General features: G+C 53.3%; 1 protein-coding gene across 4 annotated transcripts; it reads right to left on the bottom strand.

Annotated features, from left to right (window-relative positions):
- Nucleotides 1-328: 328 nt before the first annotated feature.
- On the bottom strand, nucleotides 329-27182 carry LOC311532071 (ectonucleoside triphosphate diphosphohydrolase 8-like). Of its 4 annotated transcripts, XM_084650179.1 has the most exons (11): nucleotides 27051-27182; nucleotides 18220-18354; nucleotides 15965-16096; nucleotides 15305-15422; nucleotides 13032-13182; nucleotides 12243-12402; nucleotides 11051-11281; nucleotides 4889-5155; nucleotides 3101-3211; nucleotides 2435-2575; nucleotides 329-1240 (listed from the first exon to the last, which is right to left on the bottom strand). In XM_084650179.1, the coding sequence occupies exons 3-11, from the start codon at nucleotides 16088-16090 to the stop codon at nucleotides 1049-1051; spliced, it is 1497 nt and encodes a 498-aa protein (XP_084506305.1). In that variant the 5' UTR covers nucleotides 16091-16096; nucleotides 18220-18354; nucleotides 27051-27182; the 3' UTR covers nucleotides 329-1048. The 4 variants fall into 4 exon arrangements, with proteins under 4 accessions (XP_084506305.1, XP_084506304.1, XP_084506303.1 ...); XM_084650178.1 differs by lacking the exon at nucleotides 18220-18354 and having other exon boundaries at nucleotides 15965-16099; XM_084650177.1 differs by lacking the exon at nucleotides 18220-18354.
- Between the last annotated feature and the right edge of the window lie 812 nt (nucleotides 27183-27994).

The following is a 27994-nucleotide window of genomic DNA, read 5'->3' as shown; positions in this document are numbered from 1 at the left end:
CGCTGCTCTGCTTCTCCCCCCTCCCTCCCAGGCGAGGTGGAGGCAGCGCGTTCAGGGGAGCAGGCGGAGCGGGGGGGGGAGTAGAGGAAGCGCTCCCCACCCCAGCTCACCTCCGCTCCACCGCCGCTGCCTCCCCCGAGCACGCTGCCGCTCAGCTTCTCCCCCCTCCCAGGCAACAAACAGCTGTTTGGCGCGGCCAGCCTGGGAGGGACGGGGGAGAAGCGGAGCGGCGGCAGTGTGCTCAGGGGAGCAGGTGGAGGCGGAGTGGAGGTGAGCTGGGGCCGCGGGGGCACATTTCTAGGGCCAGCATGGCCAGCGCCGGAATGCCATCCCTAGAAATGGGCCGCCCCGAGCACCAGCTTGTTTTGCTGGTGCCTAGAGCTGGCCCTGGAGAAGGCTGCTGTCGTCTCGCCAGAGTGTGGCCACACACCTGCGGGCGTCATTCCAGGCACAAAAGGAGTAACAGGCTACATGGCTTAAAGGTACAGGGCCCCATCCTGATCTGCACATGCCTTCGTCGTGCTCGGGATCTGTGCCTACATGCCTCCTTCTTCTGCATGAGCATCATCCAGCCTGACCTCCTGTTTAACACAGGCTGTCTCCTGGACTCCAGCGTTGTACCCATGGCTTCTAAGTGAGCTAGAGCATGTCTAGAAAGACAGCCAATCTCAACTGAAAGATGTCACGCGATGGGAAACTCCCCCATATCTTTAGGCAGTGATTAATTATTCTCCCTATTTTAAAAAAGTGCCTTATTTCTAGTCCCAATTGGTCTAGTTCAGTTTCCAGGCACTGGCTCTCAGTCATCCTTTGTCTGCTGGGTTAAAGAGACTTCTGTGAACAGAGCTCTTCCCTTGGGAGATACTTCTAAACACTGATCAGCTCCCTCCTCAGCCTTCTTTGGAGGGAGGCATTCACTGAGAGGAACCAGGCAGACATCCTGAAGAGATGGCGAGTGCCTTGAAGGCCTCCCCACACTCGCCATCACTTGTGCCACTTCCCCTTTCCTGGGCTGGTGGGAGGGGCTCTCCGTCCATGACTCGAGCTGCTAAGTGGGATTCCAGAGGCACTGGATGAGAATGGCCAGCAGTGCCGCTGCAGCAGTCAGGACGATGAGGAAGATGGTGGCAGCCCAGAGCCCGCGCTGCTGCCCTTTCACTTGCTCGGGGGCCTCCGCTGGGATCATGTTGGTGAGGTTCAGCACGTAGCCCAAGGTCCAGCCAAAGTCCGTGTTCGCAGCCTGCCCGGGGAAAGAGCAAGCGAGCACTTTACTGTGCTGGTAACATACTTGGAGCCCAGAGCCCCTTCTGCTTCCAGAGCTTGTGGGGGAGAAATTCTTGTGCCTGTCTCTGCAGGTTCTGGTCCCTGAGACTAATACAGTCCGGCCTGGTTAGCTGGAGCTTGGCTTCTCTGAAGCCACGTGCATCAAAGATGTATCCCTATGCAGGAGTGTCATTACCATGGCTGTGCCCGAGGTCACGGTGCTATGCAAACGCAGCCAGCAGGAGCCAGTACACCAGGAGTCTGGCATCCTCTTCTGACCCCCCAGCCCCTACAGGGGCAGTAGAAGTGGTGCTCCCCTCAGAGGACTGATTCAGCCCTACACAGATATTCATTGCTAGTGTCCCCAATGCAGCTCTCCCAGCGTCCCTCCTGCTGCCCTATTCTTGGATTCTGTACCCTGAACTGGCCATTGAAGGCCAGCCCTCATTAGCATTGGGGGCCCAGGGCCTTTGGGGTCACAAGCAGGGACTCTCCTTTGGGACTGGAACCATTGCAATGATTCAGAAGCAGACCTTGCTCCTGCAGTGACCCCTCTGATGGATGATTTAGTTTTATTTTCCCCTTACAAATCTGCCATCATTCTGCACACTTCCATCCCCCCCACAATGTTCCTGTGACCTCTGACGACCTCAGCCAGCTGTGGCAGAAGCCTGCTGTTACACCTATCTGACTCCAGTGAAATCAATGAGGTTCATTTGGATTTATGCCAGTGTAAAGGAAACAGAATTTGGCCCTGTGGTCTCTAGGGAACGTGTGGTGAAGCCATGTGGCCACTAGTGCAGAACTTTCCATGACAGCACACCATAGCCTGCTGCTACCACCAAAGATCTGCTCTTCCTCTCGCAGCCAGGAGGAAGGATGTAGCCGGAATCAAGCCACTTCAGAGCCCAATCCTGCTAAGTGCGGCCGCTTTTGGTGTGATGCTGAGTGCCCTTGATTCCCAGGCGAACCAGTTGGAGTTGAGGGCACTCTGAACTCAGCAGGTCAGATTCTTAGTTACCAGGTGCAGGTGAATAGCCATTTGCATTAGTGGGCATAATTCTCACACTGTGTAGTGATAACTGGGGCCAAGGTTGGAGACAGTGACCCTGGGAGGAATGGCAGTTGCTGCCAGGTGGCTGCACAAGCCGGACCGACAATGGCTCTTTACCTGTTGGCGGAAATGGATGTTGCTCCACATTTGCTCGTCAAATTTGTAACCCTCGTGTAGCAGTGTCAGGATGTAAAAGGCCGAGGGGCAGTAATTGTGTAGGCGGCTGAGACTCTCCTCCTGTGGGAAGCTGGCCTGGAGCTGAGAGAGCAATTGGGACAGACAACGTAGATAGCAGTTAGCAAGAGCCCTGCAAAAAGCCCACCTTCCCCAGTGGTGGAACAAAAGGAAACAAGCAGGATATAGTTCTATGAAACAGCCGAAGTGCCTGTCTCCATTGCCTAGCCAGCAGCCCATATGGCCCCCAGTTACTGGTGCAGAAACCACAGCTGGGGCAGGAAGCCCAGACCCAAGAGCCTTTTTAGTAGTGTGCTGGGACTTGGCCAGTACTTTGACACTGAAGCTGAGATCCAAAGGGCCTGGCACTTTTTGCAGTTCAGATCTGAGAGCCCTGCATGGCTCCTTCCCATCCCACTTCCTAACCGCTCACTCCCTGTACACTGCTAGGACAAACCTTTCTGCCAGGATGTGCGGAGTGTGACTCCCACTTGCTAATGGGCCTTCAGAGCTCCTCTGCTTTGACGGTTTGTCATGCAACTCGGGGGCTTCACAGGATAATAGACAAACATGGGCTGAGCTCTTGGCTGCTACCAACAAGAATCTCACCTCCTTCCAGCCTTTAGTGCAGAAGCCCCAGATGGTGGCATTGATGACACTCAGGGGCTGCCCGTTAGTCAGGTTCAGAAAGTAGAAGGTGTAGTAAAATCCAGAAAAGGCCTGTGCAAGAAGAGGAGACATTAAACCTGTGTCCTCCCAGAAGACGCTGCAGAGGAGCATAACAATAATTAACTTTCCCTTCTGGAGAACTCTTCATCCTAGAGGAACCCCAAAGTGCTTCACAGCAGTAATGAATTTCTCCTCACTCCCCGTCAAAGGCAGGCCAGCATTATTAGCACCATTTCACAAATGAGGAAACTGAAGCACAGAGAGGTGAAGTGACTTGGCCTAGGTGACAATGATAGTCAACAGTGGAACCAAGAGTAGATCTCAGGACTGGGCACCAGAGACCTGAACCAATGCCTGCAGTAGTCAGTGGAAAGTCTCCCAGCAATGTCACTGTGGTCTCGATTGGCATCAGTATGCAATCTATAGTACCACATGTTAAGATTCATACAAATTCTATGTTTGTAGGTGCAGAGCAAAGTTAATGCTTTTGCAGTCTGGGCATGGTTAAGGGCTACATCACAGCTGAATTATTTTTGCATTTGTGAATGTAGTCTGAGATCGACAGCACAAGAGACTGAAATTCTTTTGTAGCCATAGATTGGGTACAGCATGGGCAGTCAACATGCAAACTTTTCTCCTGCTACCCATGCCAGTGTGCCCAAGCTGCATCTTGAGCTAAACTATACCATCAAATTGCCTGTTTTCTGTGGTTTTTTTTTTAATACATTTAAATTCTCACAATTTGATTTACAGCCAGAGCTGGCCTAAAAACACGGGCTGATGTGTGGATTTCAGGGAAGATTGCAAGATTTTGTTTCAGTTAAGTTAATGGATTTTGTTTCAATTAAGTTAATAGATTTTAATATCTATTCCCTAACCAGGACTAAGCACAAAGTGGTAATAATCCTCTTTGCTTAGCATGGAATTTCCTTTGCTTTTGCTTCTGCTGTTGTTTACTTGGAAAAAGAAAACTAAGAGAATTGTGTCTGATCACACACGGAAACGAAAGATGCTCCCATACCATACTCAAGAGTGCTATTGAGATGCATTGACAAGAATGAACCCAATAACAATTAAATGTGTATTCAAATCCATGTGCAGAGCGCCTCTGATGCTCTTATGATCACACATGGAGATACGATTCAACATGGTTAGCTTCAAACATGCATGTGCAGACACACCTTGGCTCTAGCACAAAACTGGGGGAGCTGCACGTGTTGTATACTAAGGGCTGCTTTGAAAGTGCCCCTCATTCCTCAGCTGTGGTTGGCAGTGCATAGCCCCCGTAAGTCATGCTAATGGCACAACTCCCTTGGGCCCCTCAGTGGCATGAGTGTTTCCCAGGGCAGACAGATCACAGAAGTGACCCCCCGGAGAATTCAGCTGGAAGGTAGAAGGCAGCGTTATTATATTAAGAGCCATGAATGGCACGTAGAGCTGAGATGGGGTGAGTTTGTTTCACTCTGCTCATGACCCATCCTCCCCTCTGGGGAAGAACAGCCCCTGCACATAGGCGCATCAGATTTTCAGACATCTCCTCCCTAGCTTCGTGGTTCCTAATGGGGATCTCAGCATTTGTCCCAGGTCAAGTTTAGCTGCGGGTTACACGCACACAGTGATACAGCCTCCCTCCAGTTTAGCTGATGCCTTGTCTATCTCCTCAGTCCTTTAGAGCGTTACTCCCACCAGTGTGGTAGCCAGCTACAATAGAAGGGAAGGTTTCCTTACGAAGAACTGCCCATGCCCCGGTGGCTGATAGACCCCGTTGAACCCGCACGTCCTGTTGGCCCCACACGCTGTGAAGTTGAAGAGTTTCTGGATGGCACTCCTGCAGTCCGCTGGGGCCCCTGTCCCCCGCACCGTGAGGATCTGGCTGGGGTCATGTGCAACTGGTGCCGGGACGCAGGGACTGTCATACAGGGCAGCGGCAGTGACGTTCTCCTCGTATCCCTTGGGGTAGCACGGGTGGGAGATCTGTTGAGAGGTGAGATTCTCCTAGAGAGAGGGGAACCCATTAGCAGCGCTCAGGCTTGGGATAGCAGCCAAACCCCTCTCCTCCCCACCTCTCCCCCATCCCCTCCAGTTTGGAGCTTCTGGGAGAGTGGCAGCTAAATCCTTATAGGAAAGTCCCATAGGATTTAGAAGAAAACGAGAACTGTCCTATGGGTTTTCTTATCCATCCCATTGTATTTGAGACTGCAAACCCTATCCTGGTATAGAATGCTATAGGGTGGGTCACAAAGCCCATGCATACCCCACTCTGGGGCTGTCTGGGTATCTGACCATCTCCCCCGCTAGTCTCAGGCCAGGCCCTGCCTGGCCTCAGAGATGGCACACAGATGATGGCGAGGAAGTCACTGCCCCTTCGACACATCACCCTTCTCTGCTTTTGTCACGTGCTCCTCCCGGAGCTCTGCAGCCCCAACCCACCCAGCTCCATCTCCACTTCCCATCCCTCCTCCTGGTTTGTCCATCCCCAGCACATCCAAGGTCATGCCTTTTTGGGAGCCAGCTTCACTGCTGTCTGTGAGACGTCAGGACCCAGATCCCAGGATCTTGACCCTGCACGTCTTCGCACAGAACACAAGAGGGGGGCTCAGGGCTATCCTTCAGTACAAACAGGGGTATGAGTGAACTCAAGCCAGCTACCCCTGGCTGTCACCTGTGCACTGACCCATGCTGAGTTACCCCCTTGCACACCAGCTCCCTTATGCAGGTTAAGTAGAGCAGACCGAAGCACCAACCTTATCCTGAGGCCCTGCCTGGCAGACCTCCCCCTTAGGCCTCACTCTTCCCAGCACCAGGGCTGGGCTTTCCTGCTTGCCACTTCTTGTGTGGATGTCTCTGCACAGCCCTCCTCACGTGCCCTGCGCAGGACACAACCCTGGGTGTCAGGGCCTGGGGGGAGCACGGGATAGTCTCTCTGACACCAGAGCACTGCCCGGGTTGGGGTGTGTCAAAGGAAGAAGTAATGTAACATCCATGGCTTCTCGCTGCTGCCTCCTGAAACGTGTGGGTGGGGCCAAGCTGTCAGGGGAAGGACTTCAGGAGTAGAAAGGTGACACATGGTGGGCTGCCATCCTCCAGAGTACGGGTGGAAAATCCAACACCACATTGCTGCAACCTATGCAGCTCCCCCATTGCTGGCTGCACGGTGCAGCTCCTGTGGCATGCGAGGGGTTAATACAAATCCCAGGCAGAGAGAGAACTGTTGTGTAGCTGACTGGGCTATAGGATCTGCTCCTACTGATCTCCCTTTCCCACCAAGCCACTGGGTGCTGCTGTCGATCGTTCGCACAGTGTCAAGTCCAAGGACTAGTCAGCAAGAGGGGGTGGGGGGAAGATGGAGTCATAAATCACATAACTATGAGTCACACCCTCGTCTGGGATTTCTGGGAGTTTCCAGGGCATAGGAGAAAGAAGGGAAACCATCTCTTGCTTCGACAGGGAAACCCTGCCTCACTGGGGCTTCTCTCTAGTACTTGCTCAGTTTCACAGATAAAGTCTTTGTTTTGCCTGCTCTGTGCTCTAAAGAAAAGCAGGTGGCAAAGAGTCCCTGTCCACCCAACTTGACAATCTTCTGATGCTCTCAGAGATTTTCACGCTCTTCTCTGGCAAGTCAGAGCCATTTATAGTTTGGTTACCCGTTTGTTGATGTACACAGGGTCTGCATGAGCTCTAGCGTGACATCCAGGGAGAGCTGGCAAAGACGACTTCATGAACCAACCTTATGTGTACAGACACACCCACGCTACCGAGGCACACAGCAGGCTGGTGCTGCTTTGCCCCAGTGATCGCTTCGGGCTGGTGTTGGATCACCAGGCACTTTGCTGTTGGAGGCAGGGGTAATAAAGGGTTGTTCATAGGCTCAGCCTAGCCAAACTGCCTTGCATGGCCCCACCCACACTCCACCCCTAGGGCCCTCCTGTTTCCCGCCGTGCTCTGCGGTGGGTCTTGGCTGGGGCCCGGGCCATAGCCCTCCCACTACCGCCTGGCCCGTCTACTTTTTGCTGGGGCGAACCTCGCCCCCTTCCCTTCCTTTTCGCCCCGTGGCCCCACCCCCCAGCCAGGCCAGTGTGGAGCCTGGGCAGGGAACCTGGGCAGCTGTGGGGAGCCGTGGCAGACCCTCCACCTGCCTGCGGTGCAGGGGGGACAACCCCCAGCTCATGGCCCCGGCTGCTTGGGGAAGGTCCACGATTCCACGCTGGCTCCCCACAGCTACCCACGTGACTGTCCCGACCTGGCTCTGGGGTGGGAGAGCTGGGGGCTCGGAGCTGCAGCCCAGCCATTGTAAGAGCCGCGCGGGCAGGTGTGAGGAGCTGCAGAGTCGTGGACTCTTCTCCTTCCCCGGGTGGGCGGGGACATGGGCTGGGGACTGCTCCAGCCCCCCACACCACAGGCAGGGAGAGGGTCTGCTGTGGCCCCCTCGCCTTCCTCCATCCAGAGCTGTGCAGGCAGCTGTGGAGAGCCTGGGTCCCTCCACCTGCCCTGGGTGTGGAGCCTGGGACAAAGGTAGGAGGCTGCCTGCCTCCACCTCGGGCATGGGCCTTTGCACCCCCCCCCCACTTTTGGGAGGGCTCCGATGCCCTTGCCTTGGGCTGGGGCTCGTGCGGGCTGGGCTGCAGCCAGGGCCTCCAGGTGGCTAGAGCCAGTGCTTGCACTGCCCGCCCACCCAGGGACGAGGGTCGTGCTGCCTGCCCTCCTGGCGCTCCAGGAGGGGTGGGGGTGCTGCCCACCTGCTGCCCTGAGGGCCGCGATCAGCTGCCTGACCACCTGCCTGCTGCTCTGGGGCTTGGGCTGGGGGCTGTGCTGCCTGCCTGCCTGCCAGGTGCTCCGGGGCTGGGCAGGGAGGGCTCTGGGCTCCAGCAGGGGAAGTGGGGCGGGATGGGTAGGGCCCCAGGCAGAGGGAGCAGGCTGGCCAGGGACTAGCCTCCCCAAGCCCACGGTTCACCTGCCACCCATGGGGTTGTTATCCTGGGGTGCCAAAACCCAGGGGAGTTGAGTGAGGGTGGGGACAAGTATCTGGTGGTGTGGGTGCTTCCTAAGGGTCTCAGACACCATTTGGTGACAGGTTTCAGAGTGGTAGCCATGTTAGTCTGTATCCCCTAACGCCCCTACTTTACTTACACTACATTGATGACATCTTCAAGTAGAGTAGGAGCATTAGGGGACAAGAGCTGAGCATCTTCATCATCTGGACCCATGGGAAAGAGGCCCTCGAGGAATTCCCCCAGGATTTCAACAATTTCCATCCCACCATAAACCTCAGCCTGGACCAGTCTACACAAGAGATCCACTTCCTGGACACTACAGTGCAAATAAGCGATGGCCACATAACCACCACCTATACCGGAAACCTACTGACCGCTATACTTAACCTACATGCCTCCAACTTTCATCCAGACCACATCACATGATCCATCGTCTACAGCCAAGCTCTAAGATACAACCACATTTGCTCAGACAGAGACAAACACCTACAAGATCTCTATCAAGCATTCTTACAACTACAGTACCCACCTGGGGAAGTGAAGAAACAGATTGACAGAGACAGAAGGGTACCCAGAAGTCACCTGCTCCAGGACAGGCCCAACAAAGAAAGTAACAGAACGCCACTAGTCATCACCTTCAGCCCCCAACTAAAACCTCTCCAGTGCATCATCAAGGATCTACAACCTATCCTGAAGGACGATCCCTTACTCTCATAGATCTTGGGAGACAGGCCAGTCCTCACTTACAGACAGCCCCTCAACCTGAAGCAAATACTCACCAGCAACCACACACCACACAACAGAACCACTAACCCAGGAACCTATCCTTGCAACAAAGCCCATTGCCAACTCTGTCCACATATCTATTCAGGGGACACCATCATAGGGCCTAATCACATCAGCCACACTATCAGAGGATCGTTCACCTGCACATCTACCAATGTGACATATGCCGTCATGTGCCAGCAATGCCCCTCTGCCATGTACATGTACATGTACATCCAACAAAAAAACTTCAAAAACAGACTCCAGAGAGAGACTGCTGAATTGGAATTAATTTGCAAACTGCACACCATTAAATTAGGCTTGAAAAAGACTGGAAGTGGATGGGTCATTACACAAAGTAAAAACTATTTCTCCATGCTAATTTTCCCCCTTACTGTTACTCACACCTTCTTGTCAACTATTTGAAATGGGCCGTCCTGATTATCACTACAAAAGGTTTTTTTCTGCTGCTGATAATAGCCCACGTTAATTGATTGGTCTTCTTACAGTTGGTATGGCAACACCCATTTTTTCATGTTTTCTGTGTATATATATCTTCCTAATGTATTTTCCACTGCATGCACCTGATGAAGTGGATTTTAGGCCACGAAAGCTTATGCCCAATAAATTTGTTAGTCTCTAAGGTGCCACAAGTCCTCCTTGGGTTTTGTTTTTTTTTTTTTTTTTTTGCAGAAACCATTTGGTTTTTCCTCTCTCTGGTGTGTAATAACAGACCTTATTAAGACACACCTGAGAGTCTTGCTGCAGACCAAAAGAGCTGAAGTCACTGATAACCAGGTCTAAATATTACACCTGCTTTGGGACAATGTCTCTGATGCAAGTGACTGCCCAGTCTGCACTAGTAGTGAGGCTCCCACACTAACAGCTGAAAACACTGAGAGCTGTATTAAGTGGTGGTCCTCAAGGCATCCCAGAGGGTGGAGATTTGGGTAATGGTGGGTGGCCAGCAGAGTGGCTGATGCCGGAGTGAGCTCCTGGACAGTGGAGAGAGCAAGGGGCCTTCCCCCTCCTCCCCACCAGTGTGGGAGGTGAACTCACACAGATGCACCTCTGAACTCTGGGTCTTCACTGACCAGGGGCAACAGCTGTGAGTGGGGTGTGGTGGAGGGAGAAGGGAACTCCCTGACTGGATGACAAACTTAAGAACAGGTAAATAAGAAAATGTGACTCACAAACATTGTATCTGGCATAAATTCCAGACAAATAATCATTGAGGCTAAAATTTGAGAAGCTGCTGGACATTTTCATGAATACATTTTCATGGATAAGCTGGTGGGAAACACAATAAAGTGAGCCACAAATAACAGCAGGGCAAGGCCACTACATGTTAGTCACCTGTTGTCAGATTCATCCCGGTTCAGTACATGCCAGCCTGCAACTTTTTAAACACTGAGTGGAGGGTCCGGCACTCTTTTGCTCTTGCCCCTGCCCTGGCCTGTTGTGCTGCCATCAGGCGTTTATCTTTCCACTGGAAGCAGTGCAGTGAGTGTGTGCTGCGGGGACACAGCTGCTCTAGTTAGCCCCATGGCATGTGTGTTTCACTCCGCTGTATCCAGACAGTTGAGCAGCAGAGCAGGGGCATTTCACAGGGGCACCTGGAGGTTTGGCAGCTGTCAAGTGTGCACCTGCCTTGGAGACTTCTGGTACTTCAGCTATTCTCTGCTACCAATCATGGTTCAGCTGACTTACTGCCCAGAAGCAGGAAGCATGTGTCACATGGGTCTGACTGGAGGAGGACTCCTCTGGGGTAGAGAAGAGACTGGGGATCAATTTTTGTCCTATGAAAAATTTCAGTGAAAATGAATATTTTTCAGATTTGAATTAAAAAAAAACCGAACTCCCCAGACTGATGGGGTTTTTTTCAGTTTGTAGCAGCTAAAACCTGAGGGGGGGGGGAATCAGTTTTTGGGGTTTTTTAAAGGAAAGCCTCCAATTTTCTGACAAAAAACAATTTTTTTCACTTTTGTTCCATTTTATCAAAAAGACATTTCCCATCCAAATTTTTTTTTGATTGAAAATTGTTGACCAGGTCTATCAGGGGTTGACTATAAGATAGTGACCTACAGAAAGTGAAGGGGAAAATGCTAATGCCTCATACTGTAATTATTTATACCTTCCTTAGGGCTGCCAGCAGCATCTTCAAGGCCTGGTCTCGCCCGTAGCAGAGGTAGCTGTGGGTATAAATGGAGTAGTTGGTCCCATACAGCCGGAAGAAGACTTTGGTGCTGTTGTCCTCAATGGTACCACTGGGCTGGAAGGTTATTTGGGTTGAAGCTCCTCCAAGATCCAGAGCTCCCAGAACCTCAGCAGACTGAGGCCGTATCCACTTCCCTGCAAAGGAGAACTGCCCCCACGACACACTAAGGATTAATTCAGGCTGAAGAAAATCCAAGTTCTCATCACTTACTAAAGATGTTGCGATGGCCTCCTGATTGCAATGTCCCTATTTAGCCACACCTTTAGTGGCAGGGCATTGATCTCAATGCCCAGCCAAGGTGCACAGGGCTAGATTCTCAGCTGCAGGCCAGCTCCTCTTGCTGAACATCAGCCTAGATCCACTGACTGCAAAAGAGCTAAAATGATTTATGCCAGCTGAAATTCTGGCCATATGAAAGAATGTTGCGTGGTTTCTTTGTAGGTGATAGCAGCAGCAAAGGCAACCTACAGGAGTAGGCATATTATGTTCCAAAATCTGTAAGGTTCCAAAATTGACTGAGAGGAAAAGCACCTCTGGGTTTTAAGTTGAAATTGCATGAGTTTGTTACAAACATCAACACAGATGTAAAGAGCAAACCTTCATTACTGCACTGGGCCGAGGGGGAGGCAATGCTAACAGGGTTCTGGGCTTCACTCAGGGGGCATTACCTTCCTCCAGTTATCTGGATAAGGCCTTCTGTTGCATGCATATGCCATGGCTTGGCGTAGGACAGGGCCCCCCCTGAGTCCAAGCACCCCATGGATGCAATGCTGACGGCAGCAATAGCTATTTGAAGGTTTCCCTGTTGTGGAAAGACACCAGAGCTCTCTTACCAAATGAAACACAGAGCTTCCTTTGTGAGAGGTTTGCTCCCATGCCAGGGGTGTCAGGAAGCCAGCTTCCAGAGACCTGGATTCCCATGTAGTGTGGAAATTCCCAGCTGGAGCCAAGCTGGGACAACCCAGAAAAGGGAGCACGTCTGGGGTATGAGCTGGGCTGAGACGACCTGCCATGTTGGCTCCTCGTCCGACCCGTTTTCCCTAGAGAAGGAGCAGCCCAGCCAGCCAAGGTCACTCCCCAGCCCTTCCCCCTCTGTCCAGGCACTGACCTTGACGAGTGTCTCCAGCAGGTAGTTGATTGTGATCCAGCCAAAAGATCCTTCCTCATTCCCAGTGAGGATCCGAGCACCACGGAAATCTACAGGGTACTGCTGGATGGTCTTGGAGACCTCTGCAAAGACCAGGTCAGCTTTTGTGCTGTTCTGCTCCCTGCAAATGAGGAGGGGAGAGATTCCACTGGGCACAGCACAGCACGCATGGGGGCTGCAGTGGAGGAAGGATTGCCCCTAGCATGCGGCACTCCACTGTGGTTTCAAGGATACTGATGTTAATGTCTATAGCAAAACAGCTGGGATGCTCAGGAGAAGGGTGAGAACCCTCCTCCATCTGATTACATGTCTCTTCTCAGGAGGACAAGGGGAACACAGGGAAGGGCTGAAAGATCAACCAATCGTGTCACTGAGAATGGAGGGATCAGGGATGCCCTAACCATCTCCACTGAGCAGTGTTGGTTTGTACATGGATAAAGAGGTGAACGGTTAATCTATCAGCTAGCAGTAATGGCCACCTCCTACCTCACTGCCACTGCCATACCCTCCCCTTCTAGTTGTTGATCCCCCACTCTCCTCTCCTACGGCTGCTGGTTGCCCCACTGGCGGGGCCTCTGCCAGAACCACCCTGCATGGGCAGTAGGAGTTCCCAGTGCCCCTCCCCCATTCCCAGCTCCATTGTACTGGTTGGTGTGTATTTACTGTGGTCACTAGAGCACAGGCCCGTGTGTGGTGGGGAACCGGCCTTTCTCTGAGCGGAGCTGCCCTCCGCACAGTCGCTCCTGGTACCTCAGCAGCCGCATGCCTGCGGTAGCACCGAGGTAGGTGGGCGTTTCTCTCTGTTGCTCCACAGGGATGATCGTCATGGCCTTGTCCAGACAGGCCCTCAGGCTGGCTCCGGCATTAGCAGGGTTTTCAGCATAACTGGAGATCCCGGGTCCTGGAATAAAGCATCCCAGTGAGAGCCTGAGCTCAGCCGGGCCCCTGAGACAGGGTCTGGCAACGCTGCCAGGTCCTGGCCTCAGAGGCAGATTAGGGGTTTGTGGGGCCCTGGGCCAGAGCAAGTGGGGGCCCCTCCCCACCCCTTCTGCCTGCAGTCCACCCCCCCGCTCCCCCCAGCACTCCTGCCAGGGAGCTGGGGCGGGGTGCGGGGGCTTCCCTTACTCCCAGGCAAAGTGCCAGGAGCACAGGCACAGCAGGGCAAGCCCCCATGCCCTGACCCGCTCCCCGGCAGGAGCGCCAGGTAGATGGGTTGGGGCATGGAGGCACCCATTTTTCTAGGGGACCCCAATTGGCCGGGGTCCCTGGACATGGGCCCTGTTGGCCCAATGGCTACCTGGTGCCCCGGGGCTGGAGAGCTCACAGCAAGGGTCAGACCCTGAAAATATTGGATTGTTCAGCACAATGGAGCTACCAAATGGAGCTGAACAGCCAGCAACAGCCTTGTCCCATCCAGTCATGGAGCTGAATCCAGCTCTGAGGTAACCAAGGCAGACGCATTATCTATGGGTGACACCAGGACTGAACATGCCCCATTCTCCCCAGAAGCTAAAGTGAGCCCAACAAGCTCTCCCATTGGCTGGCGAAGCTCTTGGCCGGTACCACTCTTCCCCAGGGATGGTCTTGCTGAGGCAGTTTTCAGAGCTGATCGGGCTGCAGGTCACACCATCTGAAAAAACCTCAGGTAGCCAGAAAGAGCACAAGGCAGAGCTCCCCACCTTGGAGGAGAGGGTGAAGCTAGGAGTGATTATCACGCTCATTAAATCTGCACATGATCTGTGCAATTGGCTGCATTGCCATCTGGCTCCAGTAAATGAATCCACTTGTTGGGGTGTCCTTGTTTGCATAAGGAGGAGAAAGGCAGGTGTTAGCTTTGCAGGGAAGAATGTACAGAGTAAATATGTGCAGGGGCACGAATAGTTGTGTTCATGACGTATGTGGCATGGCTGTTTGTTTGCCTCAATTAAAATCTCATTCTGTTTTGAGATTGTATTTCTGGGATTTCATCGCCATGAGAGTAGCTCGGCCCCTCCCACTGGCGAGGCTGGAGCTGGAATGGGCATGTCCGTATTTATCTTCCCCAGATTCCAATGGACCAACAGTTCCACTAATCCAAGCTCACTCACGCCCACAGGACCTTTGCTTTGAGCCCACTTAAGTGATAACTTGGCTCCCTGTGGCCTTGGAGCCTTGTCTTTCATCCAGAGCTCTAAAGCAGAGGGATCTATGGGATCCCAGCAGTGCCTGCTGGGGCTTCATTCCAGGCTCACACATGCACTAGGCATGGTCCACGCTGATTTCAGCTAGTCAGTTACCGCAGAAGTGCTGGGCCAACACTCCCTGCACTGCTCTGCCCACCCCAAGGGTTCTGTTTTAATGCTGTTAAACTGTTAAAGACAAGCTTAGTGCTAAGCTTCCCAGTTGTCACTGTGCTGCCCCCCTCAGCCCTGTGCTGCAATACACCTCTCTGTCCCAGTCTTGCCCCACCCAGCTCTGCTTATACATCTCAGTCCTAACTAGCAGCAACTTCTGGGTCCTCACTCAGCTCTGCTAGTGCACCTCAGTTCTGACCCTCAGCTGCCCTGCTGGTCCACTTCTGGGTCTCCCCATCCCTGCTGTGCAAATGCCCCTCAACCTCGATCTGCAGCACCCCCTGCTAGCCCAGCCCTGGGCGTCTCGTGCCCAGATTGACCATTGTGTCAAAGCTGAACAGTGATTTTGGGATATGGACAAACATTGAGGGGCTGGGACTGAGAACCAGCAAACTCATTTCACTGGTAATCCAGCCCCATGTAAAGCCAGGCTATCCCAGTTAAGCGACTGTCATGCTGCCCTGCTTAATGTTGGGTCTGTGTGTGTGCAAATAACCTGTGGGTAAAGTCTTCCCTTTGCTCTAGGTTGTTCCCCCAATAAAGATGGCTTCTCCACTGTCACAGACTGAGCTCAGCAACCAATCACAGCCTTTCTTCCAAGCCAGCTCTCCCATTCTGCAGTACGCCCGGCACAGAGCCTAAGGGGAGGGCTCAGGGAGGAGAAACAGAGAAACATCTGCCCACTCTGACCTTGCACAGTGCAGGCTTCGGCCTGGCTGACGATGCCGGTGCCATTCTCCTTATCCGCTGGCCATTGGTAGATGTAGAGAGCCGTGTGCGAGGAGCCGGCATCAAACACCATCCCGTACTGAAGGAGGACCGGAAGGGGACATGGGGTCAGAGAGCACTTGCTGCTACAGACAGGTTTTGGGGATTTTCCAACTGTCCCCAGGGAGGCAGCCTGGAGGGGATAGCTGGGACCCAGCTTCACCTTGCAAGGTAATACAGGGAGCTGGTGGGGACTGGCAGGCAGTGGAAGTTCAGAGGCCAGGGGCAGAGACTAGCCAGTGGCAGCTGTGTAAAGACCCCCCAAGGAGCAGCATCAGGGATAAAAGCCAGTATGTCTGGCTGGCTCTGAAACCACAAGCCCCTGCTGCGTGAGCTAGCAGGGAAACCTCTGATGGTGCTTGGCGATGGGAAGATTTTGTCTCCTGTGAACCAGGCGCTATGGGCAGTGCTGTGCCGCCTTGTTGCCCAGAGTACTAGCCATGCCAGGCTATAGGGCTGTGTACAGGCGTCTCCCTCACCTCACTGACAAACCCCGAACATGCCCAAACCTCCTGTAAAGGCCTGAGCCGAACTCTTGATGGGGCATTGGCTGGATACCTGAGCTACAGCCACAGGTCCTACCTTGGTGCCTGGAGGCAGGTAAACACCCTTCACGCCCACAGCCACCAGGATGAGAGCAATGGTGCCAGAAACAACAATGACTGCCAGGAGACACCCAACAGCAACTGCCTTGGGACTGCTTCCCATGGTGACCTGCTAGAACAAGGACCCCAGGTGAGATCAGTCACATCTTTAACCCCAGCACCAGCCCTGGCAGGTACCACAAGCCAGAGAACTTTTCAATCACCTTCCTATTTGTCTGATCACAGCTTTGTTGTTAATGTCTCAGGCCCATTGGGCAGAGGGACCAGCTCCATATGATGGGTCTTGTGAGGCTAACAGCCCCAGGTGGGCTTGAACGAGCTACCCTCAGCTCTCCAAAGCACTGGCTCTCCCTAGGATTCTCCAGGGGCCCCTTCGATCACAGTCTGCTGGCAGACACCCTCTTCCTCCCACTTCTCAGGCCGCAAGACGAGGAGCTTCACAGCCTGGCATTTCTAGGCCAATGTTTTCCCGCCCCCACTCCTGCTGCCCCATCACTTCCCCTCCCCCCACAGTCTGAACATTGCCGCTCACTTCCACTCTCTAAGTCAAGCAGGAACCCCAGACTACTGGGGCACTGGGTCTGAGCGACTGTCTGAGCCCTTTGGGATTCTCCATCCTTGTGCACCTGGCAGAATCAATTAATCAGAGCGGTGAGCAATGGAGGAGGCACATTAGACCATCATGGCCAGGCCTTCCTCTTGGGGCCCATGTGGCACCTTCCCTAGAATGCTTTGTTCGCTCTAGATTGAAATGTTCCAAATGCAGGGCTGGTCTGGGAAGGGTCCGGTTCCTGCCTTACTGGAGTGGAAGAGGGATGTGAGCTAACCCACAGTTGGTCCCCTAGCCAGAGTGGGAAGGTGGCCCTATCTGTGTCCCTGAGTTACCCTCATGTACATACAGAGTGAAATCAAGAAGGGGATGCATGGCTGTAACTAGAAAGGTTTCAGAGTAACAGCCGTGTTAGTCTGTATTCGCAAAAAGAAAAGGAGTACTTGTGGCACCTTAGAGACTAACCAATTTATTTGAGCATAAGCCTACAGCTCACTTCATCAGATGCATACTGTGGAAAATACAGAAGATGTTTGTTTTTATACACACAAATCATGAAAAAATGGGTGTTTATCACTACAAAAGGTTTTCTCTCCCCCCACCCCACTCTCCTGCTGGGAATAGCTTATCTAAAGGGATCACTCTCCTTACAATGTGTATGATAATCAAGGTGGGCCATTTCCAGCACAAATCCAGGGTTTAACAAGAACTTCTGGGGGGGGGGGGGGGAGTAGGAAAACAAGGGGAAATAGGTTACTTTGCATAATGACTTAGCCACTCCCAGTCTCTATTCAAGCCTAAGTTAATTGTACCCAATTTGCAAATTGGATACAATTAACTTAGGCTTGAATAGAGACTGGGAGTGGCTAAGTCATTATGCAAAGTAACCTATTTCCCCTTGTTTTCCTACTCCCCCCCCCAGAAGTTCTTGTTAAACCCTGGATTTGTGCTGGAAATGGCCCACCTTGATTATCATACACATTGTAAGGAGAGTGATCCCTTTAGATAAGCTATTCCCAGCAGGAGAGTGGGGTGGGGGGAGAGAAAACCTTTTGTAGTGATAAACACCCATTTTTTCATGATTTGTGTGTATAAAAACAAACATCTTCTGTATTTTCCACAGTATGCATCTGATGAAGTGAGCTGTAGGCTTATGCTCAAATAAATTGGTTAGTCTCTAAGGTGCCACAAGTCCTCCTTTTCTTTTTGTAACTAGAAAGGATCAAAGAGGAAGACAATTAGGCCCATTCCCCCTTACACCTCCCAAGATAATCATCCTCCCTCCTTGAGGGTTCATGGCTCAGACAATTGCAGGTTGTCAGGACCTCATCCCCGATGCATCTCATTATTCACTCAAGCTATAAGCGCTGTAACAAGGCCAGAGCTGTGCTGCACAGCAGACCCTGGCAACCCCCAGAAGCATCACTAGACTCTGGTAAGGCTGCATAGCCCTTATCTGTCATGTACTCCGTTCATGTGTGGTCCAGTTCCCCGATGAATTCAGAGTAGTTAACCAAACACATTTGGTACATGTTACTGTACATAGTTATTGCAAAAGAACATGGACCAGTCCCAGAAACACATCCTGGCCACCTGTCCCAAAGAGCCATCCAGCACCAAAGGATAGTCTGAAAGCCACCAGGCTCAGTATACCCATGTCAATGAACTGTAGAAATGCTTACATTAATTGTGCACTAGAACATGTGTGACAACCTCAGGACCCAATCCAGCAGAGTGCTAAGAGCCCCCAGGAAATCTTACAGACCTGCACCTCCCACTGATTGCAAGAGGTGTTCAGCTCCTTCTAGGATCAGGACCTAAAATTCAGTGAGAAATCACAGCAGTAGACCCAGTGTGAGAAAATGACAGAGTCTTATTTTACCTGTGCAATGGCCTACCTGCCTAATACACGCAACAGCTGAGTAAAGACACTATGCTGTGCAACCTCCCCTCCCCCTCTGCCATCCAACCTACTGTGTAGGTTCTGCTTGGTCAGGAGTTGGGCTGGAATAAACAGAAACAGAAAAGTCAGCAAGCAGGATCCGTGGTTCTAAGGCATGTTGTCTAAGGCCACAGAACCCCTGTGTTCAGTTCCCAGCTGAACCACTGATTCCCTACATAACCTTGGCCAAGCTGCTTAATCCACTCTGTGCCTCTGTTTCCCCATCTGTACAATGGGGTTAATGCTCCCGATTGATGATGGCAAGGTGCTCTGATACTATGGTGATCGGAGGTCAGCCTTTTAAATCTAATACTGCCCAGCACCAGACACAACCATTGGAAATAGGTTCCATTAGTAGGAGTTCACAGTTGTTCCCCCTTGTTTTGTGGTTTCTGCACTTGCTGTTTACTGAACATACACAGCATTTCATTGCACAACAGGGCGTGAAGCACAGCACATTTTGCTGTATTGTTTTGTTGGGGGCAGATGGCCTTAGAATATGTGAAATACAGTCGGTACAAGCGTTCTACGGTCAGGTTTTACTGTGTACTTCTTGGAAGAGAGGATGTCATTGGCCAAACTTTTCCATTGCATAGAGCTATAGAGTTTGGACGCTAAGGCCAGAAAGGACCATTGTGTTCAGAGCCTGAGCTCCTGCATAGCAGAGGGAGTGATCTGGCACACATGGAGCAAATAATCAAGCAATCAATTTGCAAACATCTAGAGGATAATAAAGTGAAAAGTAACAGTGAGCATGGATTTGTCAGGAACAATTTGACAGTGTGACAAGCCTTGTGGATGGGGGGAAGTGGTAGATGTGGTGTATCTTGACTTTAGTAAACCTTTTGTTATTGTCTCACATGACATTCTGATAAACAAACTAGGGAAACACAATCAAGATGGAGCTACTGTAAGGTGGGTGCAAAACTGGTTGGAAAATCGTTCCCAGAGAGTAGTTATCAGTGGTTCACATTCACAGTCATGCTGGAAGGGCATAACGAGTGGGGCACTACAGGGATCAGTTCTGGGTCCAGTTCTATCCAATATCTTCATCAATGATTTAGATAATGGCATAGAGAGTACACTTAGAAAGTTTGCAATGATACCAAGATGAGAGGGGTTGAAAGTGCCTTGGAGGATAGGATTAAAATTCAAAATGATCTGGACAAACTGGAGAAATGGTCTGAAGTAAATAGGATGAAATTCAATAAGGACAAATGCAAAGTACTCCACTTAGGAAGGAACAATCAGTCGCACACACAAAATAGGAAATGACTACCTGGGAAGAAAGAAAAGGAGGACTTGTGGCACCTTAGAGACTAACCAATTTATTTGAGCATAAGCTTTCGTGAGCTACAGCTCACTTCATCGGATGCATAAAGTACAGTCTTTCCACTGAATGCATCCGATGAAGTGAGCTGTAGCTCACGAAAGCTTATGCTGAAATAAATTGGTTAATCTCTAAGGTGCCACAAGTACTCCTTTTCTTTTTGCAAATACAGACTAACACGGCTGCTACTCTGAAACCTACCTAGGAAGAAGTACTGCAGAAAGGGATCTTGGGGTCATAGTGGACCACAAGCTAAATATGAGTCAACAGTGTAACACTGTTGCAAAAAAACCAAACATCATTCTGGGATGTTGTGACGATGTGACACAGCAGGGAGGGGGGAGTGTTGACCTGGGAATGTGCCCTGGGGATGAGAGACCTGAGAGCCTGTAACCTGAGCCAGGAGGGGGAGGTAACACCTCTGCCCAGGAATGTGAACAGAGACTGCAGAAGGGAGCCTGCTGAGGGGGCTTAGTTTCAGTTTGGTGCTGGGTGGAGGAACGCAGGGAACCCCAGGGCTGGGTTCTGAGCTCCCTGCTTCCCCAAAAGGACTTGACTGAGGAGTCCTGGTTGTACCCACAACCTCTGTTTTGGACTGTGTTCCTGTTGTCCAATAAACCTTCTGTTTTACTGGCTGGCTGAGAGTCTCAGTGAATCCCAGGAAGAGGGGTGCAGGGCCTGGACTCCCCCACACTCCGTGACAACTGGTGGTAGCGGTGGGATGTACTGCACCCCGTGAACGGCGCTTCCTGCAGTAAGTGACTGGGGAGCAGTAAAACGAAGGGGGATTGACGGGGACCAGGCATGCTGAAGATTCAGAGAGAGACGGTTTCGGGGGGCGGTTAACCCCTGGGAGTGTGTAACCAGAGAAAAGGACTTTTGCAGTAACAGGGTCCCCCGGGGGATTGCAGCAAGCGGTCCCAGGGGCGGAGGAGTCTGCAGCTTGACCCTGGCAAAGAGGGGTGACCTCAAGAAGGACTGGCACCCTAGGGGTTTTTCCTGGAAACCGTGGGAAGCTGCCCGGCCTGCGAGTGGCCAGCAGGGAGATGTACGCTAAACGCCTTAAGAGTGACCTGGTGGAGCTGTGCAGGCAGAGGGGGCTGCGCATTGGGAGGTCCACCAAGGAACAGCTGATTGCCCAGTTGGAGGAGAGGGATCGCTTGGATGACCCGATCCCTGTCCCTGAGGGAAGCCGCCCGGTGGACACAGTGTGGGCCCTGGGGCCTGAGTGGGCTGGGAGGGGTCAGACTGCTGCCAAGGACATCCCGAGACCCTTCCTACCTAGGCCTGGGGGAGGGGTTGGGGGAAGCCCAGCGAATACCGAGGGCACCCTGACCCCAGCAGCCAGCAGGGGATCCTCCCGGCGGAGCTCCCCATCCCTGGAGCGGATGCAGCTGGAATGGGAGAGGGAGATGAAAATGAGGGAGCTGGAGGATCATGAAAAACAACGTCAACCTGAGCAGGAGGAGAAGGAGAGGGAATGTCAGGAGAAGGAATGGGAACGTCAGGAGAAGGAGAGGCAACGTAGGCATGAGCAGGAGGAGAAGGAGAGGGAATGTCAGGAGAAGGAGAAACAAAGACAGCATGAACTGGAGCTGGCCAGGCTGAGGAGCAGTGGGGCCCTGGCTGCCATGAGTGCGGGGGGACCCAAGACTGCAAGGAGCTTTGATAAGTGCTTCCTGGCCCAGCGGAAGGAGGGGGAGGACATAGATAGCTTCCTGACTGCCTTTGAGAATGCCTGCGAGATGCACAGAGTTGACCCTGCAGACAGGTTCCAGTTTCTCACCGTCTTACTGGACCCCAAAGCCGTGGAGGTGTACAGCCGAATGACAGGGCCGCAGGCAGGGGACCACGAACTGTTCAACAGGCCCTGCTCCGTGAGTTTGGGCTGACTCCCGAGATGTATCGGAGAAGGTTCCGGAGTCAGCGTAAAATGCCTGAGGTCACCTACCTACAACTGGTCAACCGGATGCAGAGATATGCCCGGAAGTGGACAGCTGTGGCCCAAGCTAAAGAGGACCTGCTTGACCTAATCGTACTGGAGCAACTGTATGAACAGTGCCCATCCGACCTGAGGCTATGGTTGGTGGACAAAAAGCTAGAGAACGCAGGGCAGCTGGCCGACGAGTTTGCGAACAGTCGGTCAGGAGGTAGCCGGGAGGAGTCCCAAAAGAACAGCCCCCCCCCCGATGCAGAGAGAGAGAGTCACCAGGGGACCTCCCAGCGGGGAAATAGGGAGAACCCCCTCAAAAGGGGAACGCCTGGTGTCGGGCCCCTCCGACCCGCTCGAGGGGACCAACGTGACCTGAGCTGCTATCAATGTGGCCAGAGAGGCCACATACGGACCCAGTGCCCCAGGCTCAGGGACAGACTGAGCAGACCCAACCTACCCAGGGTTACCTGGGTAGGGACCCAGCTGGACGAGGGGCAGGCAGGGGGGCTGCCAGTTTACCACTTGCTTAGGAGGGAAGAGTACCCCTGGCCAGCTCTGCCAGAAGGCTGGATGCTCGGGACTCAGGGTGCTCGGTTTACAGGGTGGGCGCGGGGCTGTCCAGCCGGAGAGAGTACCTTGTACCCCTGGAGGTGGATGGAGGAAGGTCAGTGGATACTGGGATATGGGTGCAGAGGTGATGCTGGCCCGGCCCGAGGTGGTGGCCCCAGATTGGGTGGTGCCCAACACCTACCTGACACTGACAGGGGTGGGAGGGACCCCATTTAAGGTGCCCGTGGCAAGGGTGCACCTGAAATGGGGGGCCATCGAGGGCCCCAAGGATGTGGGGGTACACCACCATTTGCCCACTGAGGTTTTGATGGGGGGAGACCTAGAGGACTGGCAAGCAAGCCCCAGACCGCCCTGGTTGTGACCCGTAGCCAGAGCCGGCAAGGGGCACTGCGCCCTGACCTTGGGGAGGGTACCACACCAGAGGCACAGGACCCTACCCTGGTGGGGAGGGAGCGCCGAGGGGCACAGCTCAGAGTGGCTGTGGCCTCAGACCCGGCCAATGAGAGGGAACCGGGCCCCATCCCTTCCCCAGCCGCTGAGTTCCAGGCCGAGTTGAGGAAAGATCCCTCCTTGCGGAAGCTCAGTGACCTGGCCGACCTCAGGGTGGGACGGACCATGAGGAGAGGCTGCCAGGAGAGGTTCCTGTGGGAGAAGGGGTTCCTGTACCGAGAATGGGCTTCCCCAAGGGAAGTAGAATCCTGTGGGATCAGGAGGCAGCTGGTGGTCCCCCAGAAATATCGCCGTAAGCTCCTGTACCTGGCCCATGACATCCCCCTCGCAGGGCACCAGGGAATCCGGCGCACCCGGCAGAGGTTGCTACAGAACTTTTACTGGCCTGGGGTCTTTACCACGGTCTGGCAGTATTGCCGATCCTGTAACCCCTGTCAGAGGGTGGGGAAGGCCCGGGACAAGGGGAAAGCGGCTTTGAGACCTTTGCCCATCATAGAGGAGCCTTTCCAGAAGGTGGCCATGGACATAGTGGGACCTCTCAGCAAGACGACCTAGTCGGGGAAGAAATACATTCTGGTGGTGGTAGATTTTGCCACCCGCTACCCCGAGGCAGTGCCCTTAGCTTCCATTGAAGCAGACACCATTGCAGATGTGCTCCTGACCATTTTCAGCCAAGTGGGGTTCCCCAAGGAAGCCTTGACAGACCAAGGCTCCAACTTCATGTCGGCCCTGCTCCGGTGCTTGTGGGAGAAATGTGGGGTCCGGCACAACTGGGCCTCAGCTTATCACCCCCAGTCCAATGGGCTGGTGGAGAGGTTCAATGGGACACTAAAGATGATGCTGAAAACCTTTATGCACCAGCACCCGCAGGATTGGGACAAGTACTTACCTCTCCTGCTGTTCGCGTACAGGGAGGTGCCCCAGGAGTCTACCGGATTTTCACCTTTCGAACTGTTATATGGAAGGAGGGTGAGGGGCCCCCTGGACCTGACGAGAGACGAGTGGGAGGGGAAGACCACTCCCGATGGAGAGTCAGTGGTGGAGTATGTCCTGATCTTCCGAGAGAGACTGGCTGAACTCATGGGCCTGGCCAGGGAGAATCTGGCCAGAGCCCAGAAGAAGCAGAAGGTCTGGTATGACCGCATGGCGCGGGCCCATGCCCACGCCACCGGGGATCCGGTGATGGTTCTCATCGCCATGAGAAAGAACAAACTACAGGCCTCCTGGAAGGGCCCTTTCAAGGTTGTCAAGCAGCTCAATGAGGTAAACTATGTGGTGGAGCTGTTTAATCGGGCACATCACCGCCGGGTGTACCATGTGAATATGATGAAGCCATATTATACCAGGGGGAATGTGATGTTGGCTATGTGTGGACATTGGGAGGAGCAGGGAGATGACCCTTTAGTAGATCTATTCCCTGGGACCAGAGCTGGTTCCCCCTTGGAAACAATTCCCCTCTCGGATAAGCTAACCCCTGCCCAGCAAGCTGAGGTCAGGGGGGTGCTGCATCCGTACCGACAGCTGTTTCCCAACCAGCCTGGACGCACTAATCTGACTGTCCACCAGGTGCAGACAGGGTCACACCCGTGGATAAGATGCTCCCCGTTCCAAGTCACAGGGAAAACTGCTCAGGACCTGGAAAGAGAGGTCCGGGGCATGCTGGTTTTGGAGGTGATCCAGCCATCTGCCAGCCCTTGGGCCTCACCGGTGGTGCTGGTCCCCAAAAAGGACGGGTTGGTCCAGTTCTGTGTGGACTATTGGAAGCTCAATGCCATCACTGTATCTGATGCCTACCCCATGCCCAGGCCTGACGAGCTCCTAGACAAGCTGGGAGGAGCTCGGTACCTTACCACCATGGACCTTACAAAGGGCTACTGGCAAGTGCCGCTGGATGCAGATGCCTGGCTGAAATTGGCCTTTATCACCCCTCTGGGGCTCTATGAGTTCCTGACCCTGCCTTTCGGCCTCAAGGGAGCGCCGGCCACCTTCCAGCGCCTGGTGGACCAGCTACTGAGGGGGATGGAGAGTTTTGCCGTGGCTTATATTGATGACATCTGCGTCTTTAGTCAGACCTGGGAGGACCATGTGTCCCAGGTTAGACAAGTGCTGGACCGACTCCAGGGGGCTGGGCTGACTGTAAAAGCGGAGAAGGGCAAGGTGGGGATGGCTGAAGTATCTTACCTGGGCCATCGGGTGGGGAGCGACCGCCTAAAGCCGGAACCAGCCAAGGTGGAGGTGATCAGAGACTGGCCCGCTCCCCACACCAAAAAGCAGGTCCAAGCTTTATTGGGATGGCAGGATACTACCGAAGATTTGTGCCCCACTTTAGCACCATCGCCACCCCCATCACTGAGCTATGCAAGAAGGGGAAGCCAGACAAGGTGGTCTGGACCGAGCAGTGCCAGGAGGCTTTCCGGGCGATGAAGGAGGCTCTGGTCAGTGGCCCAGTTCTGGCAAACCCAGACTTTGACAAGCCCTTTGTGGTGTTCACCGACACCTCAGACACAGGACTGGGGGCGGTGTTAATGCAGGAGGATGAAAAGGGGGAGAGACACCCCATTGTGTACCTGAGCAAAAAGTTGCTACCCCGAGAACAACACTACGCGGCCATCAAGAAGGAGTGCCTGGCCATGGTGTGGGCCCTCAAGAAACTAGAGCCCTATCTCTTCGGGCGACACTTCACCGTCTACACCGACCACTCTCCCCTGACCTGGCTGCACCAGATGAAAGGAGCCAACGCCAAGCTCCTGAGATGGAGCCTGCTCCTGCAGGATTACAACATGGACGTGGTCCACGTGAAGGGAAGTGCCAACCTGATAGCGGATGCGTTGTCCCAGAGAGGGGGCCCTGAACTTCCCTAGGTCACTGGTCACAGTGACCCCGCTCAGTTCAGTCTCGAAGGGGGGAGAGATGTGAGGATGTGACACAACAGGGAGGGGGGAGTGTTGACCTGGGAATGTGCCCTGGGGATGGGAGACCTGAGAGCCTGTAACCTGAGCCAGGAGGGGGAGGCCCAGGAATGTGAACAGAGGCTGCAGAAGGGAGCCTGCTGAGGGGGTTTAGTTTCAGTTTGGTGCTGGGTGGAGGAACGCAGGGAACCCCAGGGCTGGGGTCTGAGCTCCCTCCTCCCCCAGAAGGACTTGACTGAGGAGTCCTGGTTGTACCCACAACCTCTGTTTTGGACTGTGTTCCTGTTGTCCAATAAACCTTCTGTTTTACTGGCTGGCTGAGAGTCTCATTGAATCCCAGGAAGAGGGGTGCAGGGCCTGGACTCCCCCACAATCCGTGACAGATGTATTAGCAGGAGTGCCATCAACAAGAAGTAATTCTTCTGCTCTACTCCACGCTGAGTAGGCCTCAGCTGGAATATTTTGTCCAGTTCTGGATGCCACAATTCAGGAAAAGATGTGGACAAATTGGAGAAAGTCCGGAGAAGAGGAACAAAAATGATTAAAGGTCTAGAAAACACGACCTATGAGGGGAGATTGAAAAAATTGGGTTTGTTTAGTCTGGAGAAGAGAAGACTGAGAGGGGACACGGTAACCTTTTTCAAGTACTTAAAAGGTTGTTACAAGGAGGAAGGAGAAAAATTGTTCTCGTTAACCTCTGAGGCTAGGACAAGAAGCAATTGGCTTAAACTGCAGCAAGGGAGGTTTAGGTTGGACACTGGGAAAAACTTCCTACCTGTTAAGGTGGTGAAGCACTGGAATAAATTGCCTACGGAGGTTGTGGAATCTCCATCCTTGGAGATTTTTAAGAGCAGATTAAACAAACACCTGTCAGGGATGGTCTAGGTAATACTTAGTCCTGCTATGAGTGCAGGGGATGGGACTATATGACCTCTCGAGGTCCTCTCCAGTCCTACAAGTCTATGATTCTGTGATTTCTACTGGGGTCTTTTACTCAGCTGACTTGTCAGCCAAGCTCTTTCCTAGACTCTCCATCTCTCACAGCCTCCCTAAAGGCCACACTCTGCTCTCCGCCACACCCAGTGAAGGGGCTAGGGCTGTACTGGTTTGCACAGGGATGGCTGACCACACTTAATATTGCTAGCCCACCGACGATGCACAACAGGGAACAGAACACGCACTCTCCCTTAGCCGGGCCGGAGCTGTGGTGCTAACTGGAGAGCAAAGTCCCCAAGCTCAGACTCTGATATATACAGGAAGCAGGTTGGCTGGGTGAGAAGGGGAGGGTTGTACAGAGTCATTGTTCAGCCCAGAACTGCACTTTACAGGAACTTCCCAAGCTGCCAGACTCTGTAAGGAAACACCCTCCTGCACCTCACCTGTGCTGCCGACAAGGAGACCTTTGGGGTCACACCGTGGTGCTTCTCTCCTGTGCTTGCATTAGTCCACGCTCGTGGGAGCGCAGTGCCGTGTGCCTGGACAGAGGCTGCCAGCACCTAGCACACCCTGAGGGAAAGTCCCCTCCCTATGGCCCACAACCAATCACCTGCCCCCTGGCAGCCTCTCCCTGTCAGGCCAAGGTGACGCAGCAGGTGCGGATATGGCTGGACTATTTACCCACAGAAACAGGGCTTTGGTTTTAACTGTTTCACTGCTGGAGGAGGGGCCAGGCAGCATGACTAGGGGAATCTCGCTTTGTCCTTTGGATGCTGCCATGCCTGATACAACCCGGAGCCTCACCTGCAGCAGGTGGGGACGTTCTTGCAGAAACCGCTCTCTGGTCCCTGCACTTTCTGACAGCTGTGAAGGGCTTAACGTGGCTATTCCCTGAATCAATTGTAAATGTGCTAGCCCGAGCAGGAGGTTACCCTGCACCCACTGAGAGGAATCCCAGGGCCTGGGGGGCAGGGAGGCCCTGTGGAAACAATGTTTGCTCAGGACTCCAGGGCGTCTTCAGTCCAAATTAAGTTGCAGGCCCAGTGCTTTAAAAGAGACCTCCTGCCTCAGGCCCTCAATCTGTGGGGCAGGTCAGCTCCACCCTCCAGCCGATCTGCTGTTGCTGGACAGTGCAAATAGCGAGACAAAGAGTGGGAGACCTGAGTCCCAAGGAGCTATTCCAGTCCTGTCTCCCCCAACCTCTGCCAGTGTCTCTCAGTCCTGACCTGCCAGTGCCCTTCAACCCCAGCCTGCAGCCCCCTGCTAGTCCACTGCTATGCCTTTTGACCATGCTGTGTTCAGGGTCGCTCTCTGCACATACTCTGCACAGACCTCCACCAGGGCTTTGCTAGAGGATTGAGGCAGCGCAGCCCAGGGGGCAGAGCAT

This window comes from Lepidochelys olivacea (assembly GCF_965140295.1).
Source record: "Lepidochelys olivacea isolate rLepOli2 genome assembly, chromosome: 16".
Lineage (NCBI taxonomy): Eukaryota > Metazoa > Chordata > Testudines > Cheloniidae > Lepidochelys > Lepidochelys olivacea.
The sequence above is the reverse complement of the archived record's forward strand: the minus strand, read 5'-3'. Positions and strand labels throughout refer to the sequence as shown.

What these genes read in the sequence shown, in the direction of transcription:
- LOC311532071 (XM_084650179.1), bottom strand. Translation starts at nt 16,090, where the DNA reads ATGGGAAGCAGTCCCAAGGCAGTTGCTGTTGGGTGTCTCCTGGCAGTC. An exon ending in GCACTAAAGGCTGGAAGGAG is followed by an intron (nt 2,576 to 3,100) that starts GTGAGATTCTTG and finishes TTGCTCTCTCAG; the next exon opens with CTCCAGGCCAGCTTCCCACA. An exon ending in ACATCCATTTCCGCCAACAG is followed by an intron (nt 1,241 to 2,434) that starts GTAAAGAGCCAT and finishes TTCCCCGGGCAG; the next exon opens with GCTGCGAACACGGACTTTGG.